This window comes from Neovison vison, chromosome 12, assembly GCF_020171115.1.
Source record: "Neovison vison isolate M4711 chromosome 12, ASM_NN_V1, whole genome shotgun sequence".
In the NCBI taxonomy this organism is placed as follows: domain Eukaryota; kingdom Metazoa; phylum Chordata; class Mammalia; order Carnivora; family Mustelidae; genus Neogale; species Neogale vison.
In genome coordinates, this window is record NC_058102.1 from 119379330 (window position 1) to 119406439 (window position 27110).

General features: G+C 35.6%; 1 protein-coding gene across 2 annotated transcripts in view; it reads right to left on the reverse strand.

The window, feature by feature from the left end:
- The window catches only part of UPF2 (UPF2 regulator of nonsense mediated mRNA decay), a 109078-nt gene that overhangs the window by 36395 nt on the left and 45573 nt on the right, over nt 1–27110 (reverse strand). For both annotated transcript variants that reach the window (XM_044228898.1, XM_044228899.1), the window contains exons 9-13: nt 15436–15544; nt 7280–7393; nt 4711–4827; nt 3100–3285; nt 831–1034 (exon numbers count right to left, since the gene is read on the reverse strand). In XM_044228898.1, the coding sequence (XP_044084833.1) occupies nt 831–1034; nt 3100–3285; nt 4711–4827; nt 7280–7393; nt 15436–15544 (730 nt within the window). The remainder of the gene's footprint in view (nt 1–830; nt 1035–3099; nt 3286–4710; nt 4828–7279; nt 7394–15435; nt 15545–27110) is intronic.

Genomic DNA, 27110 nt, shown 5'->3' on the forward strand with positions numbered 1-27110 from the left:
GGGAAAAAAACACAGATTTCCATTAAAGAACAGTAATGTGTTGACAAGAGGTAAAATTCTCCTCTGTCACTTGATAATACCAATTACTGAAAGAACACTAAACAGAGGGGAAAAAAATGGGTCTTTTCCTTATTTTCTAGTAAAGTGATCACTTCTGCATATCCTTTTTAAGAAATGGCTATCTTTAAAATGTTTTACTAAAAAGAACAAGTTAAATATTTAAATTTAGTATTATCATTAACTAAGTTGATGATACAGTTAAGATGTAATTCTCCCTATAACTTATTTCTCCCCCATAACTTATTTTTCTGTAATCCATGAATTAAGGAAATGAAGAGCCAACAGAAAGAGGAAACAGTATATAGAAATTCTTACCAAAAGATTACCAATTCACCTAATTAAGAGATTTATAGATTCCTATAGCCTGAGTTCTAGTGCCCTAGAAATAATTAAAATCTATCATACTCTTCCAAAATAAGCCTAACTGAACTTGAGAAAAAGAAGCAAAAAACTCTCCGGCACTAGCCTGAAGGATGACTAGGAAATCTGAGACCACAGTAATTTTAAAGAAACACTAAATTAATAATGAATACTGTTTTTCTGAAAATAAATAAATTGGAAAAAAAAAAAAAGCACAATGAAGCACGTGCGAAAACACATGCTCCCATTTGTGTGACAAAATATAAATATAAAAAAAAAAAAGAAACACTAAATTGACATCACAAGGGAAAGAAAGGTTTCCAAATTACTCTTTTTAATAATCGGATTTAAAAGCTGTTTACATTCTCCACAAACTCCAATTTGATGACTTCAAGGAAAGTCCTTATTACCTCCATTCCTAATCGAATATCTTCTAAAACTCCGTCCACAACATGGATTCCAACATCTTCTTGGTAGAGGACCAGGCCTGCTAAGAGGTTGGCTACACAATGAATACTATTATATTTCACATTCCAGATATTTATCATACAACAAATAACATAGTCTTTCACTTCTTGGTCCTGCCAGGGCAACTTTCGCATCTGTCTCAAAACCTACACGGAGAGAATTTTGTTTCAATTACTAAGTTAAGTACATAATACTCTAATATACCCAATAATAAAAATATTTTGATTCTGCAGTCATTTAACTTTTGAAATAAAAAATACTTTAGAGATCCTCTACCAGCTTCTTAGCTTTAGAGACAAGAAAAGTGAAATATTTTTAATTATTGGCAAAATTTATTCACGTTTGCCCTACATCTCTTCATGATGCCCCTAAATTTCCTAGAGTTTCCAGATCTTCAATCAGGCTAATAGTATATACCCATAATACCAGTTACTACAAACACATACCCAAGGTTTACAAAAAATAATATTTTCTTTTGCATATCACTAATGTAAATAATCTCAGGTACTTTTTGTAAATCAAAAATTTCTAGTAAATAAATAAACCCAAGATTAGTGGGCTAAAAGATCACTTGATATGGAGGATACAACATTATACAAAACTAGCATTATACAGCATCCTGTTTCCTCAAGTGTAAAGAGGGATAGTAACAGCACTTACTCCACAGTCTATTGTTAAGGATTAGACAAAGTTACAATATGTGAGGCACATAGAACTGTCTGACTCGTTATAAGTACGACAGAAAGGTCAGCCATTACTATTTCAAAAACTCTACTGGTAATGAGATGGTGAGCAGAGCTCTACCTATAATCAAGTTCCTCCCATTTTTATATATTCTGAAAAAAAAAAAAGTAAAAACAGTAAAAAAAAAAAAAAGATACTATTAGCAGATTGCAAAGCACTCTTTTCATCTCTATAGCCACCACCCATCTTTCTTTCTTTTTTTTTTTAAAGATTTTATTTAATTATTTGAGAGAGAGAGAAAGAGAAGCAGCAGTAGGGAGAGGCAGAGGGAGAAAGAGAAGCAGACTCCCCACTGAGCAGGGAGCACAACGTGGGACTTGATCCCTGAACCCTGGGATCATGACCTGAGCTGAAGGCAGATGCTTAACCAACTGAGCCATTCAGGCACTCTAGCCACCATCCATCTTTCAAGCATTTAATATGTTCTCAAATCAGCTTCAGTGGTAATACTAATGTTGTCTCAACCACAGAGCAACCTATATTTTTAAACTTATAGCTAATTCTAAAATAGCTTTCAAATTGCTTGTTGTTTGAAACAACTACTATCTGTGAATCTCTGAAAGTTGAGTCCAATTTCCAAAGTCACATGATCATTGCTCATTACCCGTGTATAATGCATGTATTACTGCACACCTTTTCTTCTCCCACAGGTTTTCTTTGTGCAACAGCTTATCTGTTTCACATTTTTTTTTTCCTAAAGAGGAAAAAGGTTCTACAATGTGTTGTTTCAATTTCAAGAGTTAACCATGAAATGTTCTGTTCAACATATCCTACTTGAAAGTGAAGTTTCTAACAAGGTAACTGCAATAATTATGAAAACAGGTCAGCATTTCTTAACCTTTTCTGGAAAATGACCAAAATTAAGAAATTTCAGAGGGCCATGGACCTACTAAAGCCCACTCAAGGTTAGGATCCCCTGTATTGAAGCAGAATATTAAAAGTCAAATTTATTATAGAATATCAGAGACAAAGTAGTAATGTCAAATATAAACAGTACCAAAATTAAAATTAGAATAATTACTTCAGAGTAAGAGTCACAAAAGGAAAACAAAACATATGTCCTGTATCTTATGTTCATCATATGACTTTCACTTTAGAATGACTTGTATAGAAGAAGTCACAATTCAACTTGTGATCTAATCTTAACTCTCCTAAACTTCACTGCTGAAACTTTAACAGCTCTACTTCAATTTCTCCAGTTACAGAATATGAATAATGCAAGCTGCTTACATTCCTTACCGGTACTTTGTCGAACACTGAAGCAATTTATAAACAAGCTGATCTGGAGAAATTGAAATATACGTCCTGAACCGAAACATTTTAGTACACAGGCTACAAGCCAACTGCACTGTTCTTAATACTACAATCACTAGAACGAAAAATAATTAATTCTGTTGAATATTATATCATCTTAGCACTACTACAAATATCAAATTGACTATTACTTTATGATTCAACAGGACTTACCTTCTCAGTGGTAACTTTGGAGAGATCCTTGTACAAAAGTTTCCGGACATATTCCTGGAGAGGAGGACGTTTCTTTTTCACTGTTTTTTCAGCTGGAGGTGGGTTGCAGTAGTAATATGCATTCTCCACCATTGTAACATATCTTGCATCGAGGTGCATTGCTTGTTTCTTTCTCATCATTTGCTCCTAAAAGAAAAATGTCTAAATCAAAATACTTTCATTCTAATCTTTATTCCTAACCAAATTTCTATTCTCAGTGATAGGATTTCAGGATAAAGGACTAAAAAAGAAAAAAAAAAAAAAACCACAAAAAACGCAATCACTAGGTATTTCTAAGAATGTATTAATTAGCACACTAATATACCAAAATCATGTTTTTAGAACAAATTAGTCCAAGACTACTTAATGTTAGTCCTTAGGCTCTGACACAGCTCTACGAACAAGAAAACTAAAAGCACCCCAGGTTTATTAACTTGTCCACAGCTCTGAGCATCAACCCAAGAGGTGTTGATTCAAACACACATCTAGTCAACCAATGATAAAAGCTTGTTGCTTTTGCTGTAAGAGGGGAAAAGATCCACTGAGCCAATCCAATATCACCCATACCACCATGACTAGTAAATGTTTTTCCTAGCAAAAATAGAGGATTCAAATATTGTAAATAAATACAAGACATTAAAAGCTAGCTCTATCACATTTTTATATATACAGTCTCTTTTAACCTTAAGAGCCTGAGCCAAAAGAACAAGAGCTTTTTCCTTGTTAGGATAAAAATTTGAACTTGGAATGACGTTTAAGTCACTAATGTGACAGAAGCCTACAGAAAATTTGGAAATCAATTCCATTTGATGGCCTCCAGATTAATATTTTTGTTTATTAGAAATAAATTGTTTCTTCATATTAAATATTATTGGCAGAGAGTATTCAAGCTCACAACTGGATTTTAAAAAAACTAAATTATCTAATGAAAATTATATAATCAAGACTTTTGTAACAGTAACACTAATGTAATGACAGTCTATGCCCAGGATTCCTAAACCTGAGCTTTTTTTAACACTAACATCAATATTCCCTCTGCCATCACACTTCCCATCCTCCTGAGTCTGCAAGGGAATGCATGGATATTATCCATAAACACAAGAACTTAATTGCTTAATAAACTTGATGGCCATTTCAGAATCCTAAGTAGCTTAAGAAATAGCTTCTACCCCAAGTTAATTTTTCAAGCTTATAGTTTATATTTTTAAGCTTACAATTTATATGCTTATGGCACATAAAAAACAGCTTCTTTAAACATTCAAGAACATCCATAAAAAACAGCTCTAACACAACAGTATCACCAGTACTTGCTCATTTGCATCACTTATCAAAAGGTATTTGGGGATGAACTTAATCCTCCTTTACCATACAGTGAATTCACTGGCAGACAAGTGAGAAAAATTCCTACAACTCTCCTGGAATGGCCACAGCACATAAATATGGGAGGTTCTACTTTAGGCAGAAATGTTTCTTTTTATATAGCAGACCATGATCATAGGCACTGGTCAGTATTTCTAACCCCTGAAGTAAATCAAGAACCTCAAGCTCTTGCTAGGATCCTCAAGCCCTTACCAAAAGTACACTGGTCCTCAGGTGTGATTCTGGTGATCTGAAAAGAAATCTTCCACAGGTTTCTAGTAGAGTACATGCCATTTCAATATGGTGATGGGAAAAGTCTGATAGAAGCATCTGTAACAACAATGATGATGAGAAAACATAAAAGACAACACTTCAATCCTGTTAAAGAAAATACAGATCTATGTGTATAACAGCTTCAGAAATGTCAAGTGTGAAAAACAAAAACTAGTCTACTTTGGCTTAACAAGTTTCACTAATGAGTATCTTGTGTTCAGTCACAAAAATTTTATATAAAATCTTCAATATACTTAATGTCTTTTCTTTCAGATAAATACACGAAAACTAGTATCAAAGCCTTTTGTATATAATGACCATTAGATGCTATTTATTTAAACACCTGTGACATACACAACACAACTAACATTTTCTAAATCGCTTTGTGGTTTTTGGTTTATGGGACATTCACTTGTAAAATTCTGACCAAAACAGGTGCACTGTATGAAATTTAGAAATGTAACACATTACCATAGCATTTCAGTATTTATCCTCCTAATCTTTCTCTATGCACATTTTCTAAACCAAAACAGATTCAAACATATCACATTATTTAATAACTTGGTGTTTTTTAGCTAGTATGACTATTTTGCTGTGTCCTTATTTATCCTTCTATGCATGATTTAAAAGAGGCATATTACTGCATAATATGAACTACACTAAAACCTAAGTAATTCTTACTTATTGGATATTGAAATTGTTTATGATTTCTTGCTACTTAAACAACTGTGGGACAAATGTCCTTGTAGATAAATTTGTACATTTATTATTTCCTTAAAGCAAACATATAGAAATGGAATTTCTAGGTGAAAGAAATGTATACCCTTCCCACCTATCTGTAATAATTACTATAAAGAAATATACTAACGTTTAAATTGTTCCATGGTATGATTCCCTTCAAATATAGCACTGAGAAATCCTTCATAATCGTTTTTGAAATGCTGTCCAGAGATTCCCTAAATGTACTCTGCTGTCTTCTGAGATGCTCCAAGTAGATTTAGGAAACTTAACCCCTTAAATATTTACAATGACTATTAATATTTTAAACACTCTTAAGAAATCAAGCAATAAAGAAACTTGATAAATTTGTTTAACTTGGGGTTTTCCAAATGTACTTGAATCCATGAGACCCACTTTGTGTAATATACCTAATAACCTAAGGAAATCAATTTGATACAAAATTTGTCATTGTCTGTCATGATCAATTCAAATTTTAGAATTATCCCATCTCTGCTGCATCAGCTTTACCACATATAATTACTTACTAATTTCTAGCTTAATTCCGTTGTGGACAGAAAACATAATCGAGTAATTTTAGTCTTTTCTTTTTTTTTTAAAGATTTTTTCTTTATTTCTCTGACAGAGATCACAAGTAGGCAGAGAGGCAGGCAGAGAGAGAGGAGGAAGCAGGCTCCCTGCAGAGCAGAGAGCCCGATGCGGGGCTCGATCCCAGGACCCTGGGATCATGACCTGAGCCGAAGGCAGAGGCTTAACCCACTGAGCCACCCAGGCGCCCCAATTTTAGTCTTTTCTAATTTGCTGTGATTTTTGTTGTTAGTTACGGTAAATGACCCACGTGCACCTGAAGAGATTTTAAGTTCTGATGCTGCTGGGTATAGTGTCCATTAGATCCAGGTTGTTAACTGTATTGTTCAGTTCTGTATACACATACTAATTTCGTCTGCCTCTTCTTTCAGTTAGTGAAAGGTGTTTCAAAGTCTCTCACTATGACCATGGATTTGTTTACTTCCTTCCTTGTTGACTTTTGCTTTATATATTTTGAAGGTCCCTTACTGGATTCATACTGATTCAGGAAGGTAATAGTTTCCTGCTAAAATCAGCTCTTTGTCATTATGAATTGTCCTTCTTTATTTACAATAAATGCTTTGTACCTTAATTGCTTGATGATAATGAAAACAGGTGTATTTTCCTTTTTAAGATTTATTTATTTATTTCAGATAGAGAGTGAGAGAGCAAGTGAGCATGAGTGACAGGGAGAGAGGATGTCAGACTTTGTATTGAGCATGGGGCTCGATCCCATGACCCTGAGAGATCACCACCTGAGGCAAAACCAAAAGTTGGATGCTCAACCAACTGCACCATACAGGTGCCCCAAAACCAAGTGATTTTTAGTCAGTTCTTCCACGGTATGCTCCCCCCACCTTTTTATGTTAGCCTTTCGGGTCTTCATATTTAACTTTCTTAAAGGCAGCCTACAGTGTTTTACTTATTTATTTATTTTACAGTGTTGTTTTAATAAAGTCTTACATTCTTCAGTTTTTACTTCCTGTATTTTGTCCCATTACATTTCATGTAATTACTGTGATAGCTGTATTTCTATCTACCATACTGTTATTTATTTTTGGCTCTGCTCATCTATTTAAAGTTCTTTTTTACTCTTTTCTTGTCCTCCATATTAAACAAATATTCCTTACTTATTTCATTTTTTTCCAGCATTTATAACTAAAACTTTGTCTACTAAAAACAACTCGAATAATGCAGCACTAACCTTTAAACAATGTAATGTATCATTTTTTGTGAACATCTTAAATTTAGTTAATTCTCCAATAAAACGAACAGTTTTGTTCTTTGTTTCAATATTGATCTGGTCCTTTTTTCGTACCTACAAATTAAAAGAAAAGAGACATTAGCTTAGAGAATTAACATTTTGAAATCTCTGATAAGAAATATAATTTTAATAAGATTGCATTCACCCCAAATATTTTAAATAAATCTGCATAAATTTCTTGCTATTCAAATTACTTTAAGTTAAGGCAAAGTAAGCTCTGTGGAACACGAGTGCTGGGATATGATTTGCAAACAGTTCCATGGTCAAAGAATTTTGGGAAATGAAACACTTTATTGGGCTTAAATAGGTTCTCAAATAAAGAAGCCTGTTTAACCTAATTTAATTCATTTATTTAACAACATAAAGCTCCTTTTGAGATGCTAGCAACTACGAGTTAACATCTCACTAATATTATAAGGAACACACTTAATGAAATGCTGCTTTAAAAATAGTAAGTACCAAGAGCTTCTTAAGCAAAAATATTAGCAAGGCTTAGTGTATTATACTTATGAACTACAGTATGCATTTTCTATCATAAATTCATTACAGTGAAATTTTTGATATAATCACTATTCTTTTTTTAATCATCAGTCATGGTTGTATATCAAATTTCAAACCCTTTGCATATGTAAGCCTTCTAACTTAGACGCATGTTTCAAAAAACATTCAGCATAACAAAATCCTATTATAATAGTACAAAGCAAACGTATGTCAAGATAAATGTAAATGGATTACAATTTTATCAGCAAACAGACTAACAGCAAACAGTCTAAACATCTTTTATGTGAACAACAGTGACAATAACATGGTGGTGTCTCAAACTAGTCATAATGTACTTTTTCAGAATCCTCTCCTGTCTTATTCAGTTGTTCCAAATGGTGGTGCTTTGAACCAGTTTAGTGTTTTCTTTTCGAGGTTACTATCCTATCTTATTTGTTCCACGTAACAACATTCTGAGAAAGGAACAATAGGTTATAATCTGACTTAATAATTTAACAACAAAATAAGACAAAGCTCTCAGATGACTTGATGAAAGATCAGTACTAAAATCCCAGTTTCCTATTACTTGAGAATTCCACTACCTTAATATGTGCTGGGTTTTAAAATAAGTCCTAACCTCACCAGCAGCTAGGTGATTAATGACAGTCATTTATATAAATACTAAACTTCTACATACTCATGGAGCTAACACTTGGATTGAATTTATCATCTTCATTTTTAAGGACCTACTTTCTATAGCAAGCAAAAATAGGTGTTAAGATTTTTTAGCTCTTCAGGTATAATTTTTAAATAAAACTAAGTTTACTCATTTAAAACATCAGAGCAAACTAGAAGCTCACTATAAGCATTTATTAAAGCATCAATAAAACTGCATCGATTAAAAATAAAATCACAGAATTCAACTTATAGAACTTAAATCTTGACTGTTTCAGCAATTCAGAAAAGAGCACAGCTTTCATAAAGATCCTTTCACAAATAAATGTTAAGTACTACGTATGAAAAGCTCCTCGAACTGATTTATCATTTTTTTCTTTTCCTTTTTTTTTTTTTTAAGATTTTATTTAACAGACAGAGATCACAAGTGGGCAGAGAGGCAGGCAGGGGTTGGGGGGACAGGCTCCCTGCTGAGCAGAGAGCCCAATGCACGATTCGATCCCGGGACCCTGAGATCATGACCTGAGCTGAAGGCGATCATGACCTGAGCTGAAGGCTTAACTAGCTTAACCCACTGAGCCACCCAGGCACCCCTGATTTATCTTATTTTATGAACTTTTAGGATACACTAAGAGTATGGATTCTGGACCAGACTTGCTGGGTTTAAATCCCAGCTCTATCATTTACTAGCTGTTACATAAACTCTGCCTCGATCTCCTCGTCTTTAAAATGGAACTAATAAAAGTAACCTACCTCAAAGTTGTTGTCTTAAGTCAACGGATACATGTAAAGCACATATAACAGTGCCTGGCGCTAGGAAGAATTCAATATATATTAGCTACTACTAATTTTATTCATCACTATTATGTGGACACAAAATAACTGTTTATGGAGTGAACAAATAAATGAAAATGCTTAATGTCTATAGATTATCACAGGGACAAAAAAGAGCAAGTAATTTATAGTCAGAAATCTGAGCCCCTTTCATTCTACACCATTCTGGGGGTATATAATCTTGGGTAATTCACAAAAATTTCCTCAACCACTGGCTCGCCTAGTAAAATATAGATAAAAATAAGGATGGTGATGATGACAGAGGCAGTTGTGGTATTAACGACAGTTATGCTTCACTTGATTTCTAAGCAACTGGTTTACAGAACAAAATATTATACCCCCTTCAAAATGGTATGAGATGTTTTGAATGATGGCAAAATGCTTCTCAGTGAGAAATAAAGAATGGAAAATCATATACTATAAATTCACCCCACCCAGAAAAAACTACAGAGGAAAAAAAGGTAAAGAAAATATACAAAAAGATTAATAGGTTTGCTTTTGGGGCGCCTAGATGGCTCAGGGGGTTAGAGCTTCTGCCTTCGGCTCAGGTCATAATCCCAGGGTCCTGGGATCTGGCCCCACATCGGGCTCTTCGCTCAGCAGGAAGCCTGCTTCTTCCTCCTCTCTCTCTCTCTGCCTGCCTCTCTGCCTACTTGTGATCTCTGTCAAATAAATAATAATAATAATAAATCTTAAAATAAAAAAAGTAATAGGGTTGCTTTAAAGTGATGAATTATGAGGCTTCCCCTCTTCTTTCTAAATTATATATCTTATATTTTCTAAAGAACCCATGCTGAGCATGTCTTTCTTTTACAGCTGAAGAAACAGGGAAACAAAAAATGTGTAAGGAAGCAACTCAAAAATAATATACTAAAGCTGAATCGTGAGAGGGAGTGGGGCTGAGAAGTATACAAACATGGTTTTAAAAATCTCTTTGGTGACTCTGCATGTACAAGCTCTTAGTAACTGCTGTGGAACATTACACAATTTTAGGTATTACTGAGCATTATAACTTTCAAAACAAATAACATAGTGTACCATCTACAATTATTCTTAAATATTATTGAGGGTATAATCTAAGTAACATGACAAAATTATAGAATTTTTAAATGAATTATGAAAAATCAATTCTACCTCATTCCCTCATTTTCAGATGAAAAAAATGAAGGCTTTTTAAAAGTCTGTAACTTATAAAAAAGACTGACTTATTCTGACTATTCATTATTTTCTAGTCTCATTTGTTGACTCCTTATGATCAAAAAGGTATGTCCAAACATTTCTGCGGAAGTAAATAAACTAACAATGTAAAATTTTCTATATATTGGGGCGCCTGGGTGACTCAGTCGTTAAGTGTCTGCCTTTAGCTCAGGTCACAATCCCAGGGGTCCTGGGATCAAGCCCCACAACAGGCTCCCTGCTCAGCAGGAGGCCTGCTTCTCCCTCTCCCACTCCCCCTGCTTATGTTCCCTCTCTCCTCTCTCTGCGTCAAATAAACAAACTTTAAAAAAATCTTTAAAAAATTTTTTCTATATATTTCTAGTTCAATGTCTCTTACAGAATTTTACTCACATAATCAATCTTAGCAAAAATGTTGCTTACAACTCATTTATTAATGACAGCTAAAACTGAGATCAACTGAATAACTAAATTCCTAAGCATTAATAAAAACTCTTGGATACATCAACATATAAAAATTAAGGCTTTCCGAGGCCTATCTAGGAAGACCCTCCTCCCCAAACTGGTCCTTCTATAACTTCACCCAAATAGACATGATACACTGTCCTCTATAATTTGCTCATTTTGTTCTACATAAACTTTATTCATTTAATCATTCTAATTTTTTGGAAAATCTACTATACACTAGACACTAAGAAGGCACTAAGTCTATAAACAAGTAAACTTGCCTTCAAAGTTTATTTTGTGCTGTGGACCACTGATCTCCAGGGTAAGGTAGGTAAGACTCTTGATCTACTAGAGTGTCGGAAAAAAAGTCTTGGAACTTTTATTTTTTTAAATATTTTATTTATTTATTTGACAGAGATCACAAGTAGGCAGAGAGGCAGGCAGAGAGAGAGGAGAAAGCAGGCTCCCCACGACGCAGAGAGCCCGATGCGGGGCTCAATCCCAGGACCCTGGGATCATGACCTGAGTCGAAGGCAGAGACTTTAACCCACTGAGCCACCCAGGTGCCCCAAAAGTCTTGGAACTTCTATTTATGTTCTGATCTCACACTTTTCAATTTACTTTTATTTTATAAATTTACATAAAATATTTCATACAACTGCAAATATATAAGTATGCCAAATTGGGATATGTAGTCAATTTATTTTACCACGAGAAATTTGATTTAAAAAAACTGAAAGACTGCTAATTTAAAAAATGTCAGTCAGGGGCACCTGGATGGTTCAGTGGGTTAAGCCTCTGCCTTCCGTTCAGGTCATGATCTCAGGATCCTGGGATCAAGTCCCACATCGGGCTCTCTGCTCCGCAAGGAGCCTGCTTCCTCCTCTTTCTCTCTCTGCCTGCCTCTCTGCCTACTTGTGATCTCTGTCAAATAAATAAATAAAATCTTTAAAAAAAAAAAAAAGGTCAGTCTGATATGCTTATATTTAAATAAAAGCTGTCCCTTCGCTGTAAAGTAGGCTCTGCTGAAAATTTGGAGAGCATAGAAAAATTAGAAAGGAAAAAAATATTTCTTATTGCCCCACTATCCAAGACAGCCACTGCTAACATATTGATATGTAATTCTTTTCTTTCTTTACGTTCCAAGCATTTTAACATAACTGTAAATTTATTCTGTGTAAGATTTTACAGCTTCTTTTTTTTTCCACCAAAAGAAGCACTTTTTGTTACGAAAATTTTTTAGTAAGTATTACTTTCGATGGCTCTATATCATTTCAGCACTGCGACTACCTGACCATTTTCTTAATTCACTCTTGGGCTTCTAGCTTATTTTCCAGTTTTTCCCCACAATTCATGATATGAATAAAGCTTTTTTGGGTATACAGGATTATTTAGGACAGATTCTCAAAGTTGTCCAATGTATAAACGCCTGTAAGAATCTTGAAACATACTACCTAATTCCTCCTCCAAATTCTGACCTCAAGTGTATGTGGTTTCTATCATCTTTACTAATCTGTTGGTCAAATTAGTAGATTAATTGTTGTTTTAACTAGAATTTCTTGGACTACTAGATGAGATTTCATATAGTTCTGTTAACCAGTTTTAGTTCTCAGGTGAGATTCTTTCCCCCACCCCCCCTCAGGTGAGATTCTTAAGCAAAGGGTATGATTGTGATAATATGCTGGAATTAGACGACAGAGACAGGGAAGCCTAAGTAACACTATTCTCATAATTCAAGCTATGAAGAGGAGATGCTAGATTTGGAGAAGTGTTTTAGAAGAGAGTACCAACAGAATTTGGTGAAGGCTGGCTCCAGAATGTCCAAAGAGCAAAAGTACAAGTACTTCTCTTAGAGACTAGAGAAAAAATATTGCAAATTTACAGACAGAATGAAGGTTGATATAAGGAAGTGAAGGCTGAAGATTTTTTTTGAGAATTCATGAGTTTATTTTATAAACATATTTACCTAGAACTACATGAGAACTTTCTAAGCATCAAGAGAGAGGTTCTGGCAAGAGACATGTATTTGAGGTTGCTGAGAAATAAAAGTCAACTAAAGCCCAGGTAAAATGTGTTCTGTCAAAAAGGAGGGTGAAGAAGAAGGTCTGGGGAATGCAAAAATACAGACTCAGCTGGAAAAAAGTAGAAGATATTTTACTCTTGATACAAGATATTGAGAAAAGCAGTCAAGTAAGAACCAGGAGAGTGTGGTGGGAGAGAAGGGATGATTATTATTGTAATAATATCTATGTCTGAGCACTGCGTGATGAACTTTTTATCCATTATCTTGTGTAATACATAAGAACAATCCCATCTGAAAAGATACCAGTATTATCCCCACTTAAGTAACTCGACCAGCGTTAACAATGCTAGTAAGTGGGCAGACAGAAGGGCAGAAAAAAAGAACAGTCCAGCAGTTTAGAATCTGTAGGGACATCAACTAACTTAAAGTGATTAAGAGGATGCTGGTGGTCTCTACCAGGGTGCTATGATGAAACAAAGGGTAAATGTCAGAAGCAGAAGAGACAAGTATACTCTAAAACAACTCGAACAAGAAGCAAATGAAAGAGGGTGGGGGCTGAGGTTGAAGACATTTTCTTGTTGCTATTATTTTAGTTTCACTTAAGGATGGGAAACTTTAGGCACATATAGAGACAAAAAGCAAGTTGCTGGCAAAGTCTGCAGATGTCAGGGTTAGAAAAGATTGATCCTGGAGGAAGCAGAAATGATCAAGTTATTTGATCAAGTCACTTCAAGTTACTCTTCTCTCCCCTGAAAGCAGTGGTTCCCACAGTATTCTCCTAGAATTCCGCTAAGTCTCTGAGTCGTAACAAAACATTACATCAGGAACGAAACTTCCAAGTCCCACAACTCTCACCCCAATTATCAATTTCGGTGGGAAGCAAAAGATACATGAATAGAATATTCTTAATCTTAAATTTCTCACCAAAAGCATTAATTATGCTTGGTCCAGCATGTATGTTGTTTTTGGATTTGGTTGAGGGGTATATGTGTGACTCATATAAATAGAGTCATACTGTCTGCCAGGAAAAATTTCTTGTTTTGCATAATGGGATTAAATAAATCAAAAAGAATATCATAACTCTTGATGCATCAATCCCTGAACTGGCAGCATTTATCAAAGTGTGTTCTTTGACCCCTTCCAGGAGGTTCAAAGTGCACATTACCCTATTAAAGCTTTGGGAATTCTTAAAAGGGAACAAAACAAAATCATTTAACTCTCTTGATCTCAAGTGTTTCCAAACAGCCTTTAAAACACAGAAACCAGTGCTTGCTTAATACTACGTATGAAAATCCAGAACACACTTCAGCAAAAACTGCCCCAGAAAAATCTTAACCACAAATCTCATATAAACTAACACCTATGGCAAGAGGCCTTTAGAAGTCCTCCCACTCTTCACTGAAGACTTTTTCCTTCTCTGAACTCAAGGTTCTTACTCCTGAACAATTCGTTTGGCAATTAAACATGCAATTTCCCATAATATCAAATATACTCGGGGTTTAAATGTTTATTTCACTCTCATTTTTGTATTTATGCCTTTTCTTCACAACTAGGTTGTGAGATTCCTGTTCTCAGGAATTATTTCTGTTCTCTGAGCACTCAGCAGTACCAATTTCTGTATAATGAGCAATAAAGTGCATGCTGGGCACAGCAAACATTTATGTGCAGGACAAGCAACTTGCTATAAAGCTAAGTTTGTCAATTTTTTCCCATTGGCTAATATAACCACTTGAATTTCATGCATTTTCAGTCTACAATATTCACTTTCAGTCATGTTTAAGGAACCATTTTACTCCTTTCAAGGCTTTATTTATATACCCTTACAAGGTGATGGGTAGTATGGATTTGGAGAACAGCTAACAGGTAATTTAAGACTCCTAGAACCAGAAAGGGAGAGAAGCTATCTGGAAACTGGTCCCTGGTACTTATCAGGGCACTCTTTAAGAACTTACCGCTATACAAGGTAAAGATTGTTAAGGCAAGAATCAATAAAAACATGGGCTATCACACCATTCACTGCTCAGATAAATTATACAATCTCGTGTACCCCAGACATTTGGACTCCCGACACCCCAACGGGCATCCTCCAGGCACTGTGCCCTGACTTGCACAGCCAATCCGGTTTCTTCTGGGAACACCAATGAGACATGCTGGCTCTCTTGACCTTAGAGAATGGTTCTTAATTTACAAAAGCAAAAAAGTGCAGTACCTGTAGGAAACAAGGTAGCAGCAGCAGCTCATCTCCAGACTGGAATATACTACTTATCAATTTCAAGCTTTGTTGAGAAAATTACATTTTAAAATCTCAGAAGCTCATTAATTCTGAACTCTTAACCACTATCAAATTTCAGAAATATGCTTACCAATACAAAATTATATTCTTAAAGAATCCTCACTCAACTTATAAGTATATAAATATGTGTGTATACATATATAACAAAATAAATGCTTAAATACATACATGAAATCTGAAATCCCCCCTCAGCATGGAACAAAGATCCTCTGCTACATCAGACATGCAGGGATGCAATGTAGCAACCAATCTTGCATAAAATGGTAGCAAATCCAACCTGCAAAAGTTATATGTGATATATGTAAAAGGAAAGACATACCAGAAGTAATTAATCTTAAAATTTAAACTTTCTCAGATATATTCACACATTAAATGATAAAAACTAGTAATCGTACAGATGTGCCTATTTATTGCCATCATAATGAAGCATATGTAAATTCAACCTGCTTTGTGAAAGCTTACTAAGAATCTGGCATTTGCTCTTCAGTGCATTTATTGCACATGTGCAATTTCACTGAGTACACAATTTTGATAATATATGAAATACCAAGTGCAGAAAACATCAAGTTTTGACATGGCCTGAATTTTTCATCACATAATTACTAAGTAAACATACCTAATGGTCACTTACATAGCGCAAAACAGAACCTTTTTAAACTATTTCCTTCTTTTATCCACTGGTAAGTTATTTGGAAACTTTAATGTCTAAAGTGAAAGGGTAACCAATAAACAAGATGGCATCTAAGAAGTCAAAATATTATCCAAAACCCACACACTAACTTCTGCATCTTATTCATTACAGAAGCTACTCAGATTCACCCACAGTGCCTATCCTCTCTTACTTTAGACAATAACTGGCAAATATGTGGTTATTCATGCTGCCACCCCCTTTCATTATTAGAGCGCTTTCTCATCAAATCTGAATGCAGCCCCAGAGTCCTGCTTAACCCAGCACTCTAGGCAGCCACTACTAATCAGAATGAATACACAAGCTAAAATTACTTTCCATTCCTGCCACAGCCATTATTTTATAGAATTCGATTTCCAAATGATGCAATACTCAGCCGATGCTACAGATTAGCAGCAGTGAGGAATTAACAAAAGCAGCTGTGGTGACCACATCAAGTCATAGGGAGCTAACAGTGAGAAAGGAAGTTAAAAATTATAAAAATTCAACACAAAAGCTCAAAAAACTAAGCAGCCCACAGCCATGGAGAACAGAAACACAAAAATCCTACAGGTTATCCCTGAATACATCACTGCAGAATAGTGATGAAAACAGTTTCATCAACAGAGGAAAAAATACGCACACCATGCAAGGCTTAGATTAGATCTGCAAAATTCAAACCATGGACAGATTAAGGCTCAGCTGGAAGAAGAAACACAGCAAAGAAAGAAAGAATGGAGGTTAATCTGAAAGGTGCAGAGAAGTGCTCAAATTCATACCTAAGAGCCTAAAAACCTTTGCATTCCTCTTTGACCATTATAATTTCTTCTAAAAATTATCATTTAGTTCGTTCTTATGTGCCAGGCTCTGTCCTAGGTACCTAATAATACACTTCATTGAACTTGTTGATACTAATAACCATCCCATAAGGTGGATATTTTAACTACCATTTCAGAAATAAGGGAACAGATGCTGAGAAGTCAGGAAAATAGTAGCTTTGTATTAGTGACTCAGTAAATTTTGTTAAAGGCATCACACCTTTCTTTACTGAAACAATGAGAAGTTCAATCCATTATATAAAGGTCTAACGCAAAATATTTAAAATGTTAAATGTTACTTTAAATGTTTCTTTGAATTATTTAAGAAGTTTTATCAACTGAAGGTTAAGCTCCTGTCATACAGAAAATATGCACATGTGGGGCACATTACTCCTTGATATGATAAAAATGAAGTGTTCCCATGATATATTCTCACAAATAAGTAGCAATTTTCTTCATGTCTTTTAGCGTAAAAAGCCTAGGACAAATGAATCTTCAACTTTCTTGCATAACAGATAGATTCACACTAATAGCAAATTTACTTTATAAATTTTAAAACTTTGGTTGGAATATTGTATTTTAATATAATTGTAATACATTTTGTTAGAATATATTATCTGGTTTTTCATTTGTTTTTCAAACCTGCTTGAGCAATAAATACTTTTTTATTTCAGTTCATAACCAATCGCCAAATACAAATAAACTACTTATACCTATGCCTAGGTTCTACCACCCACAACTGCCACAATTTCCAATCAGAAAAATGAAGAATACATTAAGTGAATACAAGAACTGAGGTCATAAGACAACAAAGAGGAATGTGCTCTGAGTTAGGAGACTCAGGTTCTAACTCTCTCAAATAGTACTTCTGTAACCTCTAGTCTCAGCTGCCCTGGGTAACCCTCCCACAGCTGGGAAGCTCACCTCAGAACCTCCGCACTGGCTCTTTTCTCAGCTGGAAGATGCTTTTCTCTTTCCCCAAATATCCACACTTACACCCTAACAAAGGCCAAATCTTATTTGGCTAATAATTCACCTCCTCAATGAGACTTCTTCCAAATACTCCTCTGAAACCACAAATCCACCAGGCCCCATGCCCCCAATCCTCTACCCAGCACTATTTTTTTAAAGTAACATTTTCACCTTCTAACATATTATATAATCTACTTACTTGTTATGTTTATTACCTTGTCACCCTTCCCCACCAGAACATAAGTAAACTCCATGGGAAACAGTTAACTAATACTCAACACAGTGCCAACAACACAGTGGGTGCTCAGTAAACATTTGTTAGATAAATAAATATTACTGGTATCTCACAATTAGGTTTATTTATTATTTTCTTTTTTTAAGCAGACTCCACGCCCAGTGCAGAGATCAATGCAGGGCTTGAACTTACAACTTCTGAGATTGAGAAATGAGCCAAGACCAAGAGTTGGACACTTAACCAACTGAGCCACCCAGGCTCCCCCAGGTTTACTGTTAGCTTTTAGTCAAAATTATTCTTCACCACTCTGAGGAAGGATCATCTGATTTTTATAAAAATAATATTAAACTTCATCAAGTTTTACATTTTATCAAAGCTAGCTTATCAAATATTTTATGTACTTAATAGGATAATCATATATTTTCTTATTTTATTTATAGGTTTCCTATTTAAAATATCTTTTTAATCCTAAAATTAATCCTCTGATCCTGCTGGATTTTTATTTATTATACTATTAAATAGGATTTGCTAGTTTTTTACTTGGAATTTTTATATGGACATTCAAAAGTGAGACTGGCCAATCCTTCAAACCCTTGCTCTTTGTTACATTCTGCATATTCATAGTAGGAAACAGCAAGTTTGCTTTTCTATGCTCTAGATCAAACAACACAGCAGAAAAATGACTTTTCCATAAAAGACTGAAAGAACTCAAACTATCCAGGGACGCCTGGGTGGCTCAGTTGGTTAAGCGGCTGCCTTTGGCTCAAGTCATGATCCCAGCGTCCTGGGATCAAGTTCCACATCCGGCTCCTTGCTCGGCGGGGAGCCTGCATCTCCCTCTGCCTCTGCTGCTCTCTCTCTCTCTCTGGCAAATAAATAAATAAAATCTTAAAAAAAAAAAAAAAAGAACATATTAAAAAAAAAACTATCCAGTCTTATTCTATTTAAGATAAAATTAACTGATAACTTCACAGGTCTACGTTATCTTGAAATAATTTGGAAATGTATATTTTCCCCAAAAAATTCAGTTTCACTATGATTCTTTCAAATGCTTTTAAAAATATTTCCAGCATATCATCGGGCTCATTTCTTAAACTTTTAAATGTTCTTTTTGTTTAAATTTTCTAAATGCTTCCCTATTTGGATTTTAAGAAATAGTTCTTGAGTTTTTAAAATTAATTTTAATTTTGGTTGTCTTTCTCAATGTATTTTTCAATACAATTTAAAATTATATCCACTTAGCACAAAAATTTTGACCTAACTGTATCATTTCCTTTTTCTTCTTTTCCTGGACAAGTCACTTATACTTTATTACATTATTTTCTTCTTCTACAAAATCAGCCCAATCTATATCAAAGCTTTTTGCTAGTCCCAAAAGAAAGAAAGAGATAGTTAACCTTTCTAGAGGAAACCAGTCTGTGCTAACCATTCAGGTTCTTATCAGTGAACTAACAAATAAGTAAGTGCTTTCAGCTTCCAAAGCGATTTTTAAAAATAGTTTAAGGATTCCCTGGAAGATCTTAACTCTTTTATGCCTTTCCAGATAGTTAGAAATCCTGGGTTTTGTTCTGGCCACATGAAAGTGAAGTTAGATATTCTATTTTCTCGGAATCCTCTACTCATATAAAGCTCACCAAGTTCTTCTCAAGCTAACACTTTCTAAAATTCCACTTTTGGGGCTCCTGGGTGGCTTAGTTATTAATGTCTGCCTTCAACTCAGGTCACGATCCCAGGTCCTGGGATGGAGTCCCACATCAGGCTCCCTGCTCAGCAGGAGGCCTGCCTCTCCATCTCCCCGGTGCTTGTGTTCTCTCTCTCTCTCTCTCTCTGTCAAATAAATAGATAAATAAATAAGATACATAAATAAATAAATAAAATTTCTTTTCCATTATACCCATCACAATTAAAAGGATGGCTGAAAGTAAATGTCACCCTGCCCTATTTAAATCTTTAATTTATTGACTGTTCATCCACTACTTCGCAAAATAAAACCTCTCATGTTGTATGTAAGGTAATAAATTACGTATTTCTTCAATGTTAATTCAGCTTAAATATGCTTTTCTGTCTGTTCTACCCCTTTATGCATGCAAGGCTGCAAGGGAATGAAGTGCTAAATGCTATGCCAACCACATTAAAGGTATTAACCACAAAATAAAACATTTTAATGAAACTAAAGAGTAAGATTTATATTAAAATTTAAGCTAGGTATGTATTTTTAGACTTTTCTGCAATTCAACTAGAAAATAAACTTAGATCCTCCCTCTGAAAACAATTTTTGTCTTCAGAGTGAGCGTTATTTTTACCAACAGTTAATGAGTGAACCATTTGAAAAATAACATTTTTTTCTTAAACAATAAAACCTTGCTTACATTTTAAGGTCTCTTAAATCACACATTTAAGTATCTTACTAGCAGTTAATGATCATCAAGGTAATAAACATCCAGTCATTAACTACAAGTAATAAAGAATGCAGAAACACATTTTGTTACTGAGTGGAAAGGAAAGAAATTCTTAAAGGTTTTTATGTCATAATCAATTAGCTTTCTAAAAGAAATGTCCAGCTTTTTTTTTCTTTTTAAAATCTAAAGAATTTAAGTATTAGAAGGTATTAATTTTACCTTGTTCAAAAATGCCTAGAAAAAGGAGGAATGTGAAAGAATACCGACACCATTCAATTAAAAGAATACAAAGGATTTTCTTCATTGAAACAATGAAGCAGATGATTCAAAACATATGAAACGTAACAAAAGGTTGGAGTCAGTTACTCGGAAATCAACAACCAAATGCCCAAAAGACTTTTTCACAATGTTCCGCTCCCAGTGCAACAGTGCCATCAGGTGGCATAACATGCTAACACGCTTCAAAGACTAAGGAAAAGCTGTTGAAAGAATCAGGGGAAACACTTCATTCTCTTAAGTTTGTTTATATTAATCTAAATCTAAAGAGATTCTGATCATCCATCTGTAAAAACTTGGAAATTCATACAACTTCAAAGTCATTAAAACCAATACTGGGTTCGACTGTACCAGAACAATGAATAAGTAAGCCGTTTCTAGGTACTTTACACTCAAAAGTTAGTTTAGGGGAGGGGGCCTTTCTGAGATACTAAGCCCAATCTCTAACTTGATCTAGGTGGTGGATACATAGGTATACCTAAGATGTGAATACTCTGTACAAAATTTCAATTATAAGTTTTAAAGTTAAATTACAAATTAACTATAAAATGATATGAAACATCAAAGGGAATTTCTAATAGATTTCATTTCTATGGAGCCCTTCAATAGGCTGAGATAAAATGCCAGGCTTCTAAGATTTTTTTTGGCCAACTATTTATTTAATGAAGGAAAAACACACTAACAATAAAAACAGTTTCAGACTGAACCTTCAAAAACTGTACATGTTTAAAAAAAATTATACAGATGGACATTAAATTTTAAAACTTTTATGCTACAAATGACACCAAGAAAGTGAAAAGACAAATCACAAAATGGGAGAAGATACTTGCAAATTATTTTGATAAGACACACATACAAAGAACACATAAAGAACTCCTACAACTCAGTAATAAATAACATATTTTAAAAAGGGGGTAAAGGATTTAAACAGACATTTCTCCAAAGAAGACATACAGATGCCAATAAGCACATGAAAACATGCTTAAAACCATCAACCATTAGGAAAATGTAAATCAAAATCGCAGAAAGATACCACTTCAGACTAGGATGGCTATAAGCAAAAAAGGGACACTAATAAGGGTTTTGAGGATATTGAGAAATTGGAGCCCTCATACATGGCTCATGGGAATGTAAAATAGTGCAGCCACTGTGGAAAAAGTCTGGCAATTACTGAAAATGTTTAAAAGTTACCACAGGACACAGCTATTTCACTCCTAGACATACACCGGGAGAAATGAAAACAATACTCACACAAAAACCTGTACACAAGCAGTCATGTCAACATTACTCCTAGTAGCTAAAAAGTGGAAACAATCCTATTGTCCTCTCTGCTGAGCAGAGAGCCTGATGCGGGGCTCAATCCCAGCACCCTGGGATCATGACCTGAGCTGAAGGCTTAACCCACTGAGCCACCCAAGCACCCCAAGGCTGGTGGTTTCTTAGGGCAGGAGAAAAGGTGGACAGAGAAAGTATGGGATTGATTACTAATAGAAGGTTTCTTTGGGCAAGATAAAAATGTTTTAATATTTGATCATAGTGATAGATATTTAGAATACTGAATGTATCACTTCAAAGGTGTGAATTGTACAGTATGTGAATTACAGCTCAATAAAGCTTTTTTTTTTTTTTTTAAAGAAAAGATCCATAAAGAACCTTAAGAGTATCTAGTTTAGTGCTTCCTAAACTAAAATATACAGATTAGGTAAGACAGCCATTGTCTACCAGACACTAGCTCTACAAACATAAAGGGATCCCTTGCCTTTCAAAAGTTCACGTTATACCACTCTGCTTTTGCTTAAGACCTGCATCTATACTGGTTTTGCTACCTGGAAAAAATCCAGAGAGGATTCTTCACTTGCACCAAAAAGGTGAAAAGCAAGTATCAGGTTCAGCGTTGGTTTTGCAATGAGGCAGCTACAGAGGCGGTGCACACCAGGAGCAGCCAGAGTGGCTCCATCCCCAAGAACTACACTCCACAGACTGACATCAAATCACCAGAGCTTTCAACTATGTCTGTGAGCATCCATGCCTTAGCTAGATTTATTTATGGATTCTGTTACTAGGATGTGTCCCAAGTTATCAGAAAAGTCTAAGAGAGGTTTCTTCTTGGTGGTTGGAAGGGTCTGGGTACATTCAAAGACTTCCATATAAGTTTATGGTAATTACTGCTTTACACCATTTCAATTTAAGAAAGATTTCATAAGAACATTCTACTTTTGGGTGTATACAGTTGACCCCTGAACACAAGACTGAACTGTGCACATCCATTTAAATACGGATTTTTTTCCCCCAATAAATACAGTACAACACTGTAAATGTTATTTTTCTCTCCCTTGTGATTTTTTTTTTTTTAATTTGAGAAAGAGAGAGAGATCACAAGTAGGCAGAGAGGCAGGCAGAGAGAGGCCAGTAGGAGGAAGCAGGTTCCCTGTGGAGTGGAGAGCCGGATGCAGGGCTCCATCCCAAGACGCTGGGATCATAACCTGAGCCAAAGGCAGAGGCTTTAACCCACTAAGCCACCCAGGCGCCCCTCCCTTGTGATTTTCTTAATAACCTTTTTTTTCTCTACCTTACTTAATTTTAAGAATATAGTATATAACACATGTAACACACAAAATACATGTTAATCAACCGTTTATGTTAGCAGTAAGGCTTCTGGTCAACAGCAGGCCCTTAGTTACGTTCTGGGGGAGTCAAGAGTTATACATTAATTTATGTGCAGAAGGTTGGTGCCCCTAACCCTCATGTTGTTCAAGAGTCCACTGTATATATAAAACCTTTGGGCCCTCACAGCCACAGGCACTCAAACAACAAACAGTTTATTCTGATTTGGGAAACACATTATTTGGTCAGCTCAGGCAGGATGGGCTGGATAAAGGAGGGAATCCTGGCCATAGTAAAGAATCTTGGGCACACAGATGCTCAAAAGGATTCATGTCCTTTGGGGAGGGTGGGGAAGAGAAAATGCCACCCAAAAAGAAAGATGCACCTTATCAAAGGGGTCCCAAAGAGTCTATGTGGACACAGCAGACAGTGGGGATAGATAAGAGCAAGAGCTAAAACGTGTCAAGAATCTCCTTGGCCCTCTCTCCCAGTGTCCCAGTTTGTCCCCAAGTCCAGAGGACTCAAATAACTGCTACCCCTAATACACTAATAACTGGCTACCCAAGAGAACATTCTAGCATGCTCACTCTAGACCCAACCTGCTTTGTTCCCTCCTCCTCCCATTCCCCCTAAAGGCGATCAGTCATCTCTTTTATTCAAGACGGAATGAATAAAATGAATAAAAGATGGAGATGGGTTTGTGAGCCTATGAGAGAAGGGAAGAGAAGAAATAAGGAAAAAAAGAGAATGAAAAATGGAATGAGTGAAGACTTAATGGTACTTGACTATTATTTTTACTCTGGCCTCTTTAGAGACCAAGCTATAATCCTCAGGACAACCCAAATAGCGCAAGTAAGGTAGAAAGATGCCTCGGGGTTAAGGACAACAACAAAAGCCCTTCAAAATTAAAGGCTATCCCAATCAATAAAAATATACAGTTAACCAGGAAGCATCAACCTTGTCCGAGACTCTAATTCACCATTTTAAAGATGTGTAAACAGTCCTTGCCCTTCCAAGTCACTCAGGAACATAAATAAGACAAGTTTTAGCTAAACACTGAAATCGTTAAAGACCAGAGAGTACTATTTACACTAGAAAAGTAGACAGATGAGACATCTGTTCTTACATAAATTAGAGATTTTTCTAAAACTCAGCTCATCTGAAATGTGTATGAAATATGGAAATGCCAGTAAAGAGTTAATAGTCAATGCTACTTGTAAATTCCATTGCTGAACAGACCGCCCTCTATCAGCCAAACCATACTTAAAATCTCTTTTATCGTTTTCAGTGAGAAAACTTACTACTTACTAGAGAAATAAAAATTTAATGGCCTCAAACAAATCCCTATGAGTGTATCTGAAGCAACGGCAACAGCGCAACCCGAGTGCTCCACTTGCTTCCCTACATTTTCCAAATGTCATTATTGTCATCTTAGGCTTTGGGCTGAGGGAAAACGACGTGTAACTTTTTGTCCAAGGTACCCAGGAATGAGCTGAAGTCACACACTGTCCTTTCATGCCACGGCAATCCTGGAAGTAATGGCAACGATATAAGATGAAGTCTGTAAACTTCATTTTTTAGAGTAAATGCCAATGTTGCATAAGCTTTGAATGGAACTACCAAAATCAATCCAGATTTGATGCAAGGTAAATTACAGCAGAAGCCACAAGTGAAAAGTGAACAGAGAGCTAATCCAAACAGGGAAATTTTTCAAAATCTATTTATTAATATTACTAACCACAATTTATTTAAAAAATACAGAGGGGTGCCTGGCTGGCTCAGATCACTCTTGGTCTCAGGGCGATGAGTTCAAGCCCCACACTGGGCATTTACAAAAATAAAAAGAAAGAAAGAAGAAGAAGAAAAGGAAAAATTCCTTAAAATGTATCAAACTTTACCAGAAAAATATTGCCACAAAATATATTACAATTCTGGCCATTTTGCTGTGATTTTAAAAATACAAAATGAGAAGGCACCTGGGTGCCTTAGTCATTGCGCAGCTGCCTTCAGCTCAGGTCATGATCCCAGAGCCCTGGGATTGAGCCCCACATCAGGCTCCCTGCTTCTCCCTTTCTCACTCCCCCTGCTTGTGTTCCCTCTCTCACTGCGTCTCTCTTTGTTAAATAAATAAATAAAATCTTTTTTAAAAAACAATATGAAATGAGGGGCACCTGGGTGTTCAGTGGGTTGAGACTTTGCCTTCGGCTCAGGTCATTATCTCAGGGCCCTGGGATCAAGCTCCTCATCAGGCTCTCTGCTTGGTGGGGAGCCTGCTTCCCCTTCTCTCTGCCTCTCTGCCTACTTGTGATCTCTATCAAATAAATAAATAAAATCTTTTAAAAATAATAAAAATACGAAATGAACCCAAAACAAGAAATGAGGAAGGGAGCACAGGGGAGAACATACTTTGAGAACAATAAGAGGCAGAAGATTAAAAGAAGACACTGAAAAAAGTGATTAGCGAGAATACGGTAGCTGGAAATAAGCAAAGGAGATTTTAGGAGTACCTAAAAAAGAAAACCAAAACAAGAGAACAGAACAATTATCTATTTATACTTAAAGATGAAAATCGGGAAAACTTCCCTTAAGTATTCAATATGAACACTGAAAGGGCATGGAGAATGATCAACAACACTGAGGAATCTCCATCTTGGATCTCCACTGGATTTACTAGAGAAAGAGTTTCGAGCAGCCACATGAATGACCAAGTCAATCACCCAGGAGAAAAAGAAAAAGGCAGGCTGGCCTACAGCTTCTCCACAGTAACACCAAATGTCTCATGACACTCGGGTAACACCGATAAGGTATTTAAGGGATAAAGTATGAGCCATGAATCCTACAACTAGCTAAGCTGTCCTTCAAGAAAGAAATCCACAGACACATCACTGAATGTACAAGACCTCAAGGGTTATTTTTTCACAAGAACTCTTCTTGAGAAAATTATTAGAAGATGAACTTCAGCAAACCAAGAGATAACTAAGAAAACCAGAGAAACAGGGCTGGCCGGGAACATGGAGTATTTTAAACTGTAGAACTAAGACAAAACAAACGAGGGGGTTAGAGTGACAAATTAGGATGCGTTATCAACATGGAGACAAAACAGGGAGGGCAGACGGAAGAGAAGAGCAAAGGGGAAGTCTGGTAAGTTTGCTGCTTGCCTGCCTGTAGCACTGAGAGAGAATTAACACTGAAAGCTGACAAACCAAATGACACAAGTCTGAGCACACTTAACATTGAAAGAGGAAAATGTCAAAGAAGGTAACATCACAGACGGACACCAGGTGGGTAAGGAAACGGAGAACAAAGGAAGAGAACACAAGCTAATTTCATCATCACTGTGGCAGGAAAAACAAAGATTATCTAAATAACTAACCATGAAGTAAACCTACAATTATGAAGGGAACTACTAAAATAAAAATACAAACCTTCCTCAAATCAGAAAATACAAATACCCACATATGTAAGGCAAATAAAACAATACAGATTACATAATGAAAGATTTTTTCAAAAATAAAACCAAAAAGACAAATAATATAACAGAACTTGGACCAATCATATCTATCTTATCAAAAAGTAAACAGGGTGCCCAGGTGGTTCAGTCGTTAAGCATCTGCCTTCAGCTCAGATCATGATCCCAGGGTCCTGGATCTGAGCTCCCTGCTCAGCCAGGGGTCAGCTTATCCCTCTTCCCTTCTCCCTTTGTTCCTCCCCTCCACCTCCACTTCCAGCTCATGATCTAATAAAAAAAAAAAATGTAAATAGCCTAACTTAATGATAAGAAACATATTTTTCAGAAAATACGTCAAAGTAAAATTCAATTCTAGAATATATGAGAGACTCAACTAAAATAAAGTGATTCTGAAATACTGAAT